This window comes from Microchirus variegatus (genome assembly GCF_963457635.1).
Source record: "Microchirus variegatus genome assembly, chromosome: 13".
Taxonomy (NCBI): domain Eukaryota; kingdom Metazoa; phylum Chordata; class Actinopteri; order Pleuronectiformes; family Soleidae; genus Microchirus; species Microchirus variegatus.
In genome coordinates this window covers 19930807-19947111 of record NC_139814.1, presented here as the reverse complement: position 1 = coordinate 19947111, position 16305 = coordinate 19930807, and the positions used below count along the sequence as shown (strand labels likewise).

At 42.9% G+C, this 16305-nt stretch overlaps 1 protein-coding gene across 1 annotated transcript; it reads left to right on the top strand.

The window, feature by feature from the left end:
* Positions 1 to 8738: 8738 nt before the first annotated feature.
* cited4a (Cbp/p300-interacting transactivator, with Glu/Asp-rich carboxy-terminal domain, 4a) lies at positions 8739 to 15747 on the top strand. The gene is made up of 2 exons (XM_083899861.1): positions 8739 to 8869; positions 11381 to 15747. The coding sequence occupies exon 2, from the start codon at positions 11394 to 11396 to the stop codon at positions 12165 to 12167; it is 774 nt and encodes a 257-aa protein (XP_083755987.1). The 5' UTR covers positions 8739 to 8869; positions 11381 to 11393; the 3' UTR covers positions 12168 to 15747.
* The last annotated feature ends 558 nt before the right edge of the window (positions 15748 to 16305 follow it).

Sequence of the window (16305 nt, the reverse complement as noted above, 5' to 3'; positions counted from 1 at the left end):
GCAGCTGTGCTATGACGACCCCACCCGTGTTGAGGAGATATGGAGTAATGGAAAATGATGAGGACATATCTTTATTATTTGACTGAAGGCCCCATCGAGACATCAGGATTAATAATGTAGTAATTAATATGGGGATAGTAGGCGCAGACCCTTGGGCCTGGTAGGCCCAGTTCAGTTCAGTAACCCATCCTTGACCTCAGCAGCCTGGAGTCGGGGGTTTCTGTGACACACTCAAGCAACTTCTCAGCTCAGAGCGACACCTCGGTGTGGAATCTATCAAGAGCAGAGGCTTGTGTGCGTGTTATGTTGCCTCAATCAGCAGCGATTGGTGAAAAAGTTATTCGGTGACTTTCCTTGCTTTGCACTACACATCGCAGGGGAGACGCAAGACTTAAGTGTCCTCCGAGTCCCTGGTGACAGACCTAACCTTTTTATCCCACGTCTGCAGCAAATCCGTCCCCTCGACAAACTTTGCACTAGATAACCTTGGGTTTAAATGGGTTTTCACCAGTGGGAATGTGTTGAATTGGCATTCGCGCCCTCGGTCCAATAACTTTCCAAAGTCTACCAATTTGTATTGGCTTCGGCTTTGATCAGGATCAGTGGAAACTACTGCGAAAAGAAAATAGTTGACAAACCATTTGATCTTGATTCATTTTGGTGCATCTTTTTAAAAGTTTTTGTTTTGTCAGTTTCTTTGTCTGCTTTACATTTATCTTTCAGCTGTTAGCATCACGATGAGCATTAATGTTTGTCGTGATCCTTAATTATGAAAACTACATTTGTCGATATGCCCCGAGGCTGTACAAAAAAATCCAACAGTTAGCACCTTGTTTGCTTAAGAGCATGTAAATGTAAGTGTCCCAGTTTATCTTGATCATCCACTTGTTCAGGAAGGTTTTCCACCAAAGTAAATACAGTAGATACACATGTATCAAAATTAGGATCAATTGGGTTCCATAAGTCGAAATATGTGGATGTTTTTCAGTACAGAAGGCAGATAAATACAAGAGAGTGTGTTTTTTCTGGTAAAGTCTTGGGTCAGGTTTGCGTTTCGACTGAGAACAGTACCTTCAATTGGTAGATGGATCTGGGCGAGAAGTTGACACAGATCGCAAGAATTTTCTTGCCCAATCAGCCGACTGTCATGGGCTGCTCTGATACGGTCCAGCTCCACCCTGATTGTAACTCTTGTTCACCAAGGGAAGGATGCCAAATAATGGAATGGCTGGGGCTGGTTATTTTGGTACTAACCCTTGGTGGAAACACGGCTAAAACGTGCTTGTTGTCCCAAAGAGATGCTTCAAATAATTGTTGTAAGTGTCTGGCAGCACTACTGAAGCATTGTCAGTCAACTCTCACTCAAGTCTCGCCCTGAAATCTCATGAGACTTGAGCGTTCTTGCATGTCTAATGGACCAGCTTTTTCTGTTTTCTCTTTGTGTCTACTCTCGTACACACCCACGTTTATGAACATTTCAACACAGAATGAAGAAACGTTGTCCTCAGAATCTGATGAAATAACTGAAAATGGAGATTTGTCACTGCTGTGTGACTTGCTGCGAAAAAGGGAAGTCATTCGACGGAGTAAACACCGTTGCACCAGTTTCCTGTTGCAGCTTTATGATCAGTTGCGTTTCAGCCAGCCACGTTTACGAGCACGAGCAACAAACTCCTGCAGCTTCAGCATGTGAGAGGAAAATAAGCGAAGGCTCCGATCGGATCTTAGCAGGCGGGACTTGTAAACGTTGCCTAATGGGGGTTGGAGTGAAGTTAGTGGCCAAATGGAACCACTGGAGCACAACACAGCTCACACCGAGAGACCCGGGAATTCGAGACCCCCCACCGCCAGCCCCCACATTGCAAACACCGACATATTAGTGCAGAAACAGAAAGTCGAGCGCGCATGCATCAACGGACGCGCACTCACATGAACACAGACTCATAAAACAACATATGCTCCTGTTTCTACAACCTGGAGCAGCAGGTGGGACGCTCCCTCCTTACTGGGCTGAACAGGAGGAGGGAGAGGGAAGAAGAGAGAGAGCACACCTCTGCCTTTGTTGGACACACAGGGGAGTGTAAACCGTCATTAGACGCACACTCACACACGCACAACAGACTCATTCTTTCATGTTAGTCCACTGTTTATGCGATATATAATGCAACCGAACCACCCAAATCTATCTTGCTAGCTCAAAGTTGGCTAACAGGCAACATATATCTATCATGGAAATTCTATCCGTGAAAAGTACCAAAATGAATCAGTGCCACAACATGACATGTTAAGTTTCACATTTCAACAAGACATGTTGACTTTACACAACATATAATGTGATAAATGATGTCACTGTAACTATCCAACCAGCTAAGCTAGCTACATACATACAAAAAAGGTCGACAAACCTTTGGTTGATAACTTGCTAAATTAAGTTTCAATAAACTTAATTTATGTTGGTGTTTGTCTACAGGTTTGTCTACCACATTTATATTGTTAGAATTGTTAGAATGTGAAACCTTACAGAGTATTTTGAGATACTCATTATTTATAGTATTTTTATGGCATTTTAAATGGACGAATGTCGTCAGTATTGTCATCTTTTAGCTAACCTTTTGGGATAGATAGATAGACATCTCGTCTTTTAGCTAACATTTGGCTAACTTTAAGCTATCTTTTAGCTGTATTATAGATAGATAGATAGATAGATAGATAGATAGATAGATAGATAGATATCTCATCTTTTAGCTAACATTTGGCTAACTTTAAGTTATTTTTTAGCTGTATTATAGATAGATAGATACTCGTCTTTTAGCTAACATTTGGCTAACTTTAAGCTATATTTTAGCTGTATTACAGATAGATAGATAGATAGATAGATAGATAGATAGATAGATAGTGCATATCCGAACAAATTTACATTGCAACTGAGCCAATCCAAAAATCATCATGGAAATGTATGCGAGACTTGCTGATTTGGATGCAATGGCTATTGGCTGTGTGTGTGAGTGAGAGAGAGGGAGCAGATGGGAGAGACACACACCTATAGTTACTGATTACAAACTGATTATTATAAAGACCAATGGAGGCAAGAGCTCCACCATTTCCTGAATTTGTTTTGCCCATCTGGTTCAAGTGCAGTGCACACGGTGCACACGGTGCACACAGGTGGGAGGGAGGGGAGGAACAAACAGGTTCAGGGTGGTGTGTGTGTGTGTGTGTGGACTGCAGTGATATAAACAATAAGAAAGAACAATATTCTCTCAGAGAATGCACAAAAGTATGAATTAATACACATATGTATATAACATATGTTATATGTATTACTATATATATATATGTAAAGTAGAGCTACCAAATGTTTATTGTTCTATTTACTGTGACCAATCGCGGATGTTTGCTAGTTGGTGTCACAATAACCTCTTGTACGTTGTCAAGTTCTCCCTTGGAGCCAACACTGTCGTGCATAACTGGTTTAGACTGAAGGAAACTAGTGGCAGCACAACTATGTGGTGGGTGTTCAAGCATGAAGGCTGTACATACAGTGCCTGACCATGAAATTTAAGGACACACGCACACGCACACACACACGCACGCACACAAACGCACGCACGCACACACACAGTTCCGTGTGCAAAGAAGCTTTCTCTCTCACCACCTGGCCGATCTGCCAAGGTGCAAGCTCATCTGACTTGCAGACAAATGGAAATTGCATTCTTATGTTAAACACAAATGATTAATTAAGAGACAAAGTATAGTCCTTTTTTAACCATGCACCTGTGATTATCTTTTGGGGTTTTTTTTTTATTTCATTTTTTGCAGGAGTGGGTTTGGACTTGGAGTTTCTCTTGCTCTTCCATTCGCTGTCGCCAACCCCCGTGGTCGTCATCTTCTTCCTGTAGTGTTTTGAGTTTGTAAACCGCTTCACGCACAAATTTGGGTCGTGATTTCATGTGTATGAAGACAATTCTGTGTTTATGGGAACACTTAACACTGCTGATCGATGCACACAAGCCTCTGGTCCTGACAGATTCCACACTTAGATGTCGCTCTGAGCCTGAGTTCTTCTTGATCCTACGTTCCATTTATAGTCGTAACTCAGACTTTCCGAGGTCTGAATTCCGGAACAACCCCTACATGGGATTCCAAGATCGCTTCCACCATTCAAACACTGCTAACGTTGAGCATTATTAGCCTTTCTGTCGTGTGTTATAGTGCGACAGTGTTGTTATGAACTTGCTAGTCTGAGATACGCTGTCCTCACTATCCGTTCCAACTTTCATTTTCCGATGTAAACGCAGCATTTAAAGGCCACAGGAAGAAAACAAGCCAACACCAAAGCTCATTAGTGCTACACAGTTTGTGTCTTCCACTGTGCGTTGCCTACAAAATGTTTGTTTTTACTCCTGAAACAGAGAGAGAGAGGAAATACACCCATAATCCTCCACAGCGTGCAGACACAGAAACACACTTAGCTGTACCCAAGAGACAATTTATTCCAATGACCTTTTCCCAAATCTATTTCGCAGTGTTCTGTGGTTGGATGAGGGCAAGTGGCAGAGCAATCGTCTGTTGTGATTACCTCATGTGTGGTTTCTGCCCTTCTGCTGGCAATAATTACCTTTCTGCATAAACTGCATTCATCATGTTGTGACAATACATAAAAGCCTTTATTGGAAATAAGCACAGAAACGACAGAGCGAGAGAGAGCGAGAGAGAGAGAGAGAAAGGTTGTGTGAATGGACGAGGGTGGGGGAAGGGGAAAGGAAGGGTTTCTGCTGCGGGGGTTGGAGCAACAGGAACAAGAAGCAGTGAGTAATATGAAACCTGTATGTATACAGTGCTCGGTAAAGACACAAACAAACACACAGAGAAAAGCAGGGCTATGGGTGTTTGTCATAGCTGCAGCTCGTAAGCCAATTACATCCAATCTGTCCTCCCACGTTTGCATATAAGGCTGCGGTTATTACACAGTCTGAGGCACAACAATATGCTCACAATTTTTTTTTAGTAAAGCCCAAAGGAAGATTAATAAGTCGTCCCACCGACTCTTGGTATAAGCTACATGGCGAGCAGCCGACGTGATCGATAACCGAGAGCAACCGTTTCATTGGGTAAATGTCACATCACATTTTCTGTCTCACTCTCACCGGCAAGCAAATCTCCGGCAAACCAGATGAGGTCAAAGCAACGGCGGAGTCTGACTGTTGCCGTCGCTGTGCGACGAGCGCTTCAGCCGCGTCTGACGGCGCGTGAATGATGCGACGTCCGATGACGTTCGAGGGAAAAGGCGTTAAATCCTCGGATAAACGCTCGATGCCACAAAAACGATGTGCAAAGGTCAATTAGTTTAGCATTAAGTGTCAAAACAGGGCAGAAGTGTAACTGTTGTTGTTCTTGTCTTTGTTATTTCACTGCCTCATTTTTGTCCTTTCTTACTGTAAAGCTCTGGGTTTAAGACCAATCTTCTTTCTTAAGGCAAGAATAGACTCAACAGTGTGGTACACTCTTAGAAATAAAAGTGTTAAGTAGAACCATATAAGGTTCCTCGGCTTGTCCTCATAGGAGAACCCCCTTTGGCTCCAGGTAGGGACCCTTTTGGAGGGTTCCACCAAGAACCCTTTTTAAAACCCTTTATTCAGGAAAGGGGTTTTAAAGGGTTCTCTGGATCAAAATAGTTCTTACTGGAACCATTAGTGTTACCAAGAACGCTTGGAAAAGGGTTTTCAGAAGCAAATGGTTCCAGGTAGAACCGCTTGTAGCTCTTGTAGAAGAACCCTTTTGGAACCCCTTTTATTTCTAAGAGTGTACAGAAAAATGAAAAACACTTTAATTTCCTGCAAAGACATTTAGACAATGAGCCACGTTGTAACCATCCGAGGTAGACAAACAAAGGCTTTATCCACACGGAAACAGAACTTTCCTGATACCGTCTTTTTAGTTTTCGTTCTTAAAAAGTAGTTTTAAACTTGGTGTTGTTTCAAGAAATATCTTCATACGCAGTTAACCCCCTGAAATGACTCTAAACGTTGTAGTAATTCACCAAAAATGGAGAAGACGGCAGTTAGCATACGCGCAAACCTTGCACCAAAGCACTTCATCGATGCTACAAGAACATTGGAATTGTTTTCACTCTGGCACTGTTTTTGTTCAAAGTATAATGTTATAGGGCTCCCAAATACCTGTTCTATGTGGATAAAAAGCCGGATTAGTTGATTTTCGTTAAAAGAAAACATAATTTCTGCACTGGTTTCTCAAGGGTGGATAAGGCCATCATCATTGCTGTTTTTCTACCGCTTTTCCGGGTCAAGGGGGCATCGGTCTCAGCAGCAAAGCCCAGACACTCCTCTACCCAGCCACATGAACCCTCTCTCCCGGGGGGACCCAGCCGAGACGAGAGATTAATCTCTCCAGAGTGTCCTGGGTCTACCCCGGAGCCTCCTTCCGGTTGGGCATTACCCGAAAACACCTCCCCAGGAAGGCGTCCAGCAGACATCCTGACTAGATCCACCTCAACTGGCTCCTCTCGACTCCGAGTCTGTCCCAATGTTGACCACTTGACCTCTGCAATCTTGTTCTTGCAGTCATTACCCATGGTGAGCCGGTAAATTGAGATCTTTGCCTGTCGTCTAAGCTTCCGAGCCACCTGTCAATCTCTTGGTCCACTCTCCCCTCACTCGTGAACAGGAACCCGAGATACTCAAACGCCTCTAAAGTTAAAAAAAAAAATCCAAACAAAGGATTTCAACAGACAAAATAACAGATTTGAAGTTACTGAACTCCTGTGTGCTGTGATGCAAAATTAATGATTGAGCAGTGAGTGAGCAGTTATTTTACAACACTGTGCAACACTGTGCAACCTTTATCATGACATTCATTTACTTATCTCTCTCGTTTTGGAAGGCTGACGTTCCCTTTCGCCACTGAAACCCTAAATCCGGTAAAAATCACCAGGTTTCTCAAGTGTTACTGTTGTTCGTTTGGCAGAAAAACAGCAGCGTCATTCTGGCTCAAGCCACAGCTTCATATCAAAACAACAGCTGAGAAAAACAGCTCCTTACAAACACAAGTGAAAGAGAGAGAGAGAAAACAACAACAACAACGACGACGACGGTCAAGTGAAACAAGCATAAGAGAGAGGGCTGGAAGTGTGGCTGACTTTAGGGGCCCAAAAATAGGACACATTCCTCTGCAGTAGAGGGTGTGTGTATGTCAACAGGAATACATACCAAGCTCCTGCTGAGGGGCCTGACTCTGTCCACACAGAGAGGCAGGGACAGAGGGAGGGGGGGGGGGACAAAACAAAAGGACGGACTGGTGTGTGTGTGTGTGTGTGTTCACTCTGGATCTGGATGGAGGTGGTTAGATTTCCATTTGTGCTGCAAGGGAAAAAAAGTATCATGGCTTCAACAAACCCCTCCAGTGGAGTGAATCATAGCAACTGAAGACGAGTCGGCATATTTGACCAATGCAAATGAGGCTGAAGGAAAATAAATAGATGAATTAGTTATATTACAGGTAAACACTGAACTGTCGCTGCTGATGTCAACTCAAGACAAACAGTCAGGATGAGGGAGAGGGGGGGGGGGGGTGAAGCCTGCGATTTCTGAACTAAGGTGAACCCACTAAAAAAAGGGGGCAATTATCACCGTATCCATCGGCAGTGGTTGGTCTGACCTGTAACATGAAACATGTCATGACGTAACATTAGACACGTTATACTTTCTTGTTATAATGAGATCATTTATCACATTATATTGTAAAACATGTGCAATAACGTCATCTTTTCTATTTTCTATTTAAAGAGTGGTTAAGTGAAAAGAGAGAAAATGTCTCATCATATTTGTGGAACTTTACATGTTATTTTATGGTACTGGTTAATGTGTATTTTTCTAGGAGAACATAATAACATAATAAATAGATAGATGTTGGTAATCTTCTATATTATTCATAAACATTAATAACCTTGTCTTTTTGCTAATGCTTGGCTGTTTAAGCTACCATTTAGCTGTAAGATAGCTCGATATCGTCTGTCAGCTAACCTTTAGCTGTATGATAGATAGATAGATAGATAGATAGATAGATGTCAATATTCTTGTCTTTTAGCTAACGTTTGGCTAAATTTAAACTACATTTTAGCTGTAACATAGATAGATATTGTCTTTCAGCTTAGTTTAGTTGTATGATAGATAAATGTTAATAATCTTGTCTTTTAGCTTGTTTGGCTAAGTTCAAGCTAACCTTTAGTTGATAGATAGATAAATAGATATGGCTTTCCAGCTAACTTTTAGCTGTATGTTGGATAGATAGATAGATAGATAGATAGATAGATAGATAGTCTTTCAGTTCACTTTAAACCTCTGCTGAATGACTGGCTGATCCTCTCAGTTGTAAAGAGTGGGGATCATTAGTCATAACCGTGTAAGGCTAATGTAGGCAGTGAAATCTCACATATGCACACGCATGCACACGCGCACCTTCCTGTGCGCACATCCCAGCTGAGCAGCTCGAGCCGCGGCTCCGCTGGATCAGTGGAGGTCGTTAGTTTCTTTACACGGTGATTAAAGATGGAAGGACCAATGGCAACAAAGGAGACGGAGAGGACGCTAGCTCCTCCCCCTCTTCTCTCTCCTCCTCCTCCTCCTCCTCTCTCTCGCTCTCTCACTCCCTCCCTCACTCCGTGTGTGTGCTTTATAGATGTATATAATCCCTCATTTGACCCAGAAAACAAACTCCTCTCACTGGCCGAGGCGCAGCAGAGTCACAATCCGCGGCAGAGCTGCATGTAGTCGGAGCATCAGCTGGAGGAACACGCAGCCCCCAGCGCCGATCCAACTTCTCACCGTATCCGGATTCTGCATCAAAGCATCGGGTACGTGTCTCCTCCTGCTCCGCTGCCGACACACGCACACACACACACACACACTCACAGCCGGGGCACCACATTTGTTCTTTATTATTATTATCATAAATCATCATATTGTATAGTCTTTTACACGCGTATATGCACGTAATTGTATGCAGTATGTCATGCTATAATGCGAGCGGTAATTATTATACTCTTGTCATGAAATCTGTGAACACAGCAGTGACATTTTGGCTGAATAAACACACACACACACACACACACGCACGCGCGCACACACATCAGAATGTTTAAGTCATTTAAATAAGGGGGAAAAGTGTTTTTCTGTTTAATGAGGACACTTTTGCTCTGAGAGCAGCCAGGTGGTGTTAATAATCTGCAGTAATTGAATCAGATTAATTACCTGAATCTCTGTCCTTTTTTCCCCCTCTATTTTAAAATGATGATTATTATTTGTAATAATCTTCAGCCTTTTTTAAAGAAAAAAACCCTGCATCAGTTTTTTAACAGGCCAGTTATCATTGCAGCACATTACAGCATCAGCACGGCCACAATCTGTCTCAGATATAAAGTGCAGCCTTTGTCTATGAGTGTACAATATATACATACATATATATATAAATGGAATATTTAGAACGACATAAGGATTCTTTAGTAATGACTGTGTGAAAACAGTGGTGGGTTGATGTGTGTGTGTGTGTGTGGTCTTAGAGAGACATTCCTCTGTGTCCTTTTGGCTGCAAGGGTATTGCTGCCCTCCCTTGTTAGCGTGTTATTCTCTGGTAATTCACTGATGGTGTCATTTTGGAGGTTTGCTGTTCTTTTTATTTTTTTCGGTTTGTTTTGTTTCCTCTCGCTGCTGCAAGTCTTCAAATGACTGGATGAGTCCGATGTTTTATTTTGTTGTTTTTAAAGCAAGCAAACGTTGTTAAAAGCCTTACACAAAAAAGGGGGACAGACTCACCAGAAACAGATTATAAAGAAAGAGCGGCTCAAATCAGAGCATGACACAATGTGACTTTTATTCTCAAAAACACCCCCCCATCATATCCTACATTTCCTCTAATGCAGTTTAAATCCTCCTTAAAAGATAACATTACTTTGTAGGAATAATGTCATATATTACAAGTTATTAATATTGATTTATTTATTATTGAAACATAGAACATAGTTTCTGCAACCTTGACTATTCTGGGGTCTGTTTGACATATGTTTCATTATCACCTGCTCCATACGAGGCGTCTGTGTGACGTGAATGTATGAAACAAGACGTGAACTTATGATTTTTGAGGTTTGTTTGGATTGAAAGTCTAAGGCTCAGTTCCATTTCACCCTTTTCGCCTTCGCACCTTAGCCCGACCTCTCTTGTTTTGTGCTTTTCAGAATCAGAATCAGGTTTTCTTGCCAAGTAAAGGTTTCACAAGTACATACAAGGAATTTGTTTTGGTGTTTGGGGCAAGAAAAACAACAGCAGAACAGTATAAATAATAGGGGAAAATGTAGAAAATGTGCAGTTGAGATAGTTCCTGGAGATTTTCCAGGAGCATACGTAAAATTTGGGCGATTTTTCACGATTATCCAAATCCTACGAAAACAAATACAACTGTCATTAACCTAACATTCTTTGACATGTTGTGTAACTAACCACAAACAACTGTCTTGCAGTCTTTTGTTCGTATACCATAACCTGTTCTGTCAGTGTTAAGGACATTGTCTGACATTTTAAGGGTAGAAATGAGAAACGGGATACATCCCCGATTGTCATACTCCACATGGCCACAAGGGGCGCTTCCAGATGTGTATTAGGAACAACTGTGGTGTCTGTTGTGTTGTAACAGTCGGTGTGAACGTTGATCGGATCTTGATGTTGTCACGAGTATAACCACAACCCTCGACGTGACAGACCTGATACACTGATCTCTCCGTGTTTGTGATTGGCCATGATTTTATAATGATAATAATAGTTGGACTGCAGGCTAACGATGCAGCCCTCTGCAAATATCGTGCTAATCCTCTGTCAAGCAAAACACAGAGCACAAGAAGACAAAGTCATATGTGCTAATGAGTCATGATTTGTTTCTAAAGGTCAGATTTTAGCCGCTTAACAAAAGACTCATCTGCTTCATCATAAGGATATTTTTGTAGATCAATCTCACAATGAGACGGCGTTTTCACACTGGAAACCACTCACCACATTCCATAGAAAGAAATAGTCATTTCAGGGAGCAGCAGACCAGCAGCTACTGTGAATGATTTTCTCTATGGACTTTGGTGCTGGAGATTATCAGAAAACCTGAGATTTTCTTACAGTTGTCCATGGGTTCTGAGAGCATTTCTTTGACCAGTGGACAGTCGAGAGTAGCAAGGATATTTTGGTAGTCCCTTCAAAGTGTATCCTGCTATTGCCGGCTTTCATAGTGACTTGATTTATATACCAAGCAGACAGTCTGGCATTCATTATCAATGTATTTAAGTGTTACCCAACCCAAGTTATTCACACAAATGTCTTCTTTGTAGTGACAGAAGAGACATGGCTGAACACATGATGATGCCCATGAGCCACAGCTTCAGGATGGGCATGAACGGACCTCCGCAGCACAACGGGCAGCCCGTCATGCGCACGCTGCCCAACGGCCAGGTCGTGCACTACGGCAGGAACCCTCAAAACAGCATGGAGGCCGCCATGAGACAGAGGTCGGCCATGGCGGGCCCCGGAGGAATGGGCGGCCCCATGAACGGCTCTCCCATGGCCAACCACCACCACCACCAGATGATGTCTGCGAACATGATGTACAACGGGCAGGCTCCTCAGCAGCAGCAGCAGCAGCACCACCATCACATGCACCCTCAGCAGCAGCAGCAGCAGCAACAGCAGCAACAGCAACAGCAGCAGCAACAACAGCAGCAGCAACAGCAGCAGCAGCAGCAGCAGGGTGGCCACCCGCAGCAGTATCACCCTGGTAACCTCACCTCTCAGCAGCTCATGGCCAGCATGCACCTGCAGAAACTCAACACTCAGTATCACGGACACCCACTCAGCATGGCCAACGGACACCACATGCCCAACGGTGCTCAGTACCGCATGGGCCCGGCCCAGCTGTCGGGCATGCAGCACCACGGCGGCCAGTTGGGCCAGAACAGCATGGACATGGATCTGATTGACGAGGAGGTTCTGACGTCTCTGGTGCTGGAGCTGGGCTTGGATCGTATTCAGGAGCTTCCCGAGCTCTTCCTGGGACAGAACGAGTTTGACTTCATATCGGACTTTGTGTGCAAACAGCAGCCGAGCACGGTGAGCTGCTGAGCGGACGTTTTGCCCGGTTCGGTCGGACCCAGAGAATGACTGAGCGGCCGCAGTAGCACAGCGAGAGGTGACGATCATCATCGGGTTCCGTTTGGGTGAATCCGCGTCTGTCTTCACACTGACCTGCCTGCGAGTTGATGAAGAACCGCAACGAGAGAAAACACAGAGAAGAAGCACGAGGTTCCTCCTCTTTGAGCTGGTGCCAGTAAGATCTGTTGTGTTTGGCCCGTGTTGTCGCATCCTGATGCAGCGGGCTCTGTCTGGACCCATCTGGCCCTCAGCACTCGTGCCTGCTGTGCCAAGGCTTTGGGATAATTGAAAGCTTAACTATCACCAGGGGGCGAAGACAACCTGGGAAAGACTGTCCATCTGGGTCTGCGAGGTTCTGTGGCATCACTAAATGCATTTTATTTCTCATGACATCTTCAACTGGTAGCAGATGTTTTACAAAAATTTCTAAGAGTTTGTCCTCTGAGTTTGTCCTCCGTACAAGGATGAAGGGATTTAGAGTCTAGAATGTTGTTTTTCTGTCCATCTTTTTTTTTTTTTTGCATATTGAAGGCTGGCTCTTCAAAACTGACTTCTTACACATTTCCTTGAAGAGCAGAAGAGTGAGTTGGTGCAGCAACGTGATGGGGTTTAGTTTGTAAACCACTCACTCCCCTACACCAAATCCTATAGAAAAAAAAATAGCGGTTTTTATGGTCACTGCACACAGGAGTTGTAGATCCACTGTGTTATTTTGTGACTTTGGTGTTTTAAATCCTTTCTTTGGATTTATTTAAATGACACACAAACGTACAGTAGACCAGCGGTTCCTGTGTCCCTTTGTGCTAAAAATGCTGATTTTCTCCATGGACTTTGGTGCAGGAGAGCAACCTCAGATTAGTTGTGTTGAAAAGTGCCACTTGGATTCTTCTCTGCTCTCTGTTTCTTTTTACCTGACTTAGATATAAATATATATATATATATATATAAAAATTATAATGCTGTCATTAAATGTATCGCATCTGTTCCCTGTTATTTAACTGTGATTGAATCATTGGCAAAGTCGCCTTTTTGCTTAATGCGTTGGCTTACACCCGGCAGTAAATGGCTCTGACATTTAAGGTGCTCACACTCACGAGAAAGTCTTGGGTTGCTAATTAGTCAAAGAGTTGGGAATGTAGGCAGTTATCATCAGCGACATTCCTGTGGTTGTTTGTAAGGAATCATGGGGAAAAAAAAGAAAAATCCAAACAAAAACAACGCAGTAGCTGTGAGAAGCTTCTGGCCGCAGGTCTGAGGAGGGTTTTGTTTTCTAAGATGGAGACAAAAAGAAACACAAAGAGGTGTGTGATTGCAAGATTATGCATTTGTGTCGTTTTTGTGCGCCTCCTTGTGCGGCATTCAAACCCACCATATGGCGTCCTCTAGGGCTGCAGCTAACGATCATTTTCTTGATTAATTGAGCAATTGTTGGGTTTGGTTTCTTTGTGATGTGGAGAAACCAGAAAATACTCACATTTAAGACGCTAAAAAAAAAATCAGAAATCTTCTCAATCTCGACAAACTTAGTTGGATTTTGTAATCAATGAATGATTGATTAATGGTTGCAGCCCTGGCGTCCTCCTCCTCCTCCCCACACTGGCCTCTACCACTGGCTGTTGTTTGGTGCGCGCGCGCGTGTGTGTGTGTGTGGACACAGCGCTCCCCGGCAGCACTTAGTTTAATCATTATTTAAAGCTGTCGCTACCTGTGGCATTGATTACATTAGCCAGGAGCACAGTGTGTGCAAAGTTGTTGTTTTTTTTTGTCATAGATTAGCTTACTCTGCTGCTTTTCTACTGATTAGATTGAAATTACGTGTTCTCACACGCTTGTCTTAATTAAGGTCAACTTGCACGTTCACCAACAAGTCAATAATTACAAAAGTGGACACATTCTTTTTTTTTTTCTCCCCCTCTGTTTCTTTGAGCACAATCGGTAATGACTTTTTTGTTTTTATATAAGTCCAGACCAGCTGAGGGCCAACTTTGTGCAACCCCTAGTGCTATTTGTGGTGCTGTCTTGACGGGTCAGATCTGCCTGCGCTGGTGCACGGGGCGTTAATCTGTCCCGCTGCAGCTGCAGTCCACCCCCGTCTCTCTGGACGTGTACCATCCTCCTAAGTCAAACAGCTGTGACTGAAAAGCTGCGACAGAGGCAGATAAGTTCCCCCCCGGCAAGTTCGCGTTCCACTTTGCTCTTTGCCCGGCGAACTTGCGGCAGCCACACAGTGAAAACAAGGAAGAAAGACATGGAAACACTTTTGGCCTTAGCGAGACAGTGGCCTCTGATTTCTGCTAGCACATGCAGCGCAGCCTTCTTGTGTGTGTCGTATCTTTGTACTGTAGACTAGGGGCCGAAGTTGATCTAGATACTTTTAAAGGTACTTTCAAATGAAAAAAATAATAATGAACGAATGGAACACTCAGTACGTTAACATGACGTTATAACAAGTGATTGTTTCAGGAAACGTTTACATCGTCTTTTAGTAGTTGTTTTTGTCGTTAGCCCTGAATGATTCAACATAGCACGACTGTAAAACATCTCTGCATTGTTGCAGCTGACAATTCACCAGACTGGATTATTGAAACCCAGGAAGAGACTGTTTCAATTGTACTATTTTGGACCAACACACCCAAATAATCCCTTTGGGAGTAGCATAAATATGTTCACCTGGACCCAAACTAGCTTAGACGGTGTGTCTATGTTCCCAGTAGAAAATGGTTGACAAACTTGAAAATTTCACTTCAGCTGTTAAAACCTTTGTTTGAATTAGCTATAGTTTAAAAAAAAGTGTCAACCATTTTCTTTTTACAGTGCAGGACAAGACAAAAAAGGGTGAGAAAAATCCAGACGGATGCTTTTTGGACTGTCAAATATGGCAGAACAACAAGCTAGCTGCTAGCTAAACAACTTTAAACAACAGCTACAGCTAAACAACTTTAGCTAGCAGCTAGCTAAAGTTGTTTTGATCCAGGAAACAAAAAAACCAACAACAAATGACTTACGAGCTGAAAAGGGGCACAGTGCCACCTAGTGTCGTGGAGTCGGACACCTTTGAGTTCAGCACATCGATTCCTCACTGGTGTTTGTGACCCGAGTTATGACTTAACTGTTTAAATGTTAACGTACTGAGTGTCGGATATACATGTAAATCAGTGGCTGGTTTTAGAGTGTGTTGACAAGAGATTATAATCCTAATCACTTTTCACAAACAAGTGTGTAGAATACCGTGATCCAGTGTGTGTTGCAGTGGGTGCATGAGCCTGAAGCTTAAAGACCAAGTTAGACTTCATGTTAGCGCAAGCGTGAGGGATGACGACGATGATGATGATGATGATGATGATGATAATGATGATGATGATGATGATGATGATGATGCCACACCACTTTCCCACAGAGCAGCTGAGAATGTACAGTACAAACACTCTGTGGGAACTTGTCTTAAAATGGTAGATAAACGTGAGATTGTAATCCCTGTTCCAAAATGACACGTTGTTTATTTGGGTAATGCCCCCCCCGACCACCACCACCACCACCACCATTTTTCCCATTTCCCCCCAAAAGCTTTTGTAATGTTATTGATTCTATTTTAAGAAAATGTATTTATTTTCAAATAAAATATTTATTTAAAGAAATCATATTTTGTACATGTATTTTTTTGTATCCTTTATCTCTCGCTCCAGTGTGTATATGTAAGGAAAAAAACTCAAACTTTGTGGGTGCGAAATACTAATTCATGGGTATAAAATGCTAATTTGTGGCTACAAAATGCTAATTCTTTGGTATGAAATCCACATTTTTTGGTACGAAATGCAAATTCATGGGTGTGAAATACTAATTTATGGGTACGAAATGCAGCTCTCATGGGAATTAGTATTTTGTAGCTATGAATTACCATTTTTTCCCCTATATCGCGACTTTGCTCGGCCTATTCACACAACCGTGTTTTAACGGTGGCAATTATGGCGTTAACATGGAGAGCTCAGTGTTTCCTCTGAGGGTTCTAGGTCCACGGTGCAGTTTCTTTTTGATTTGTCTTATTTGCCCGAGGTGTTTTTTTTTCTCCTGCTGGTTTTCTCCACAAAAAGTGATCAGCAAACACGGGAGC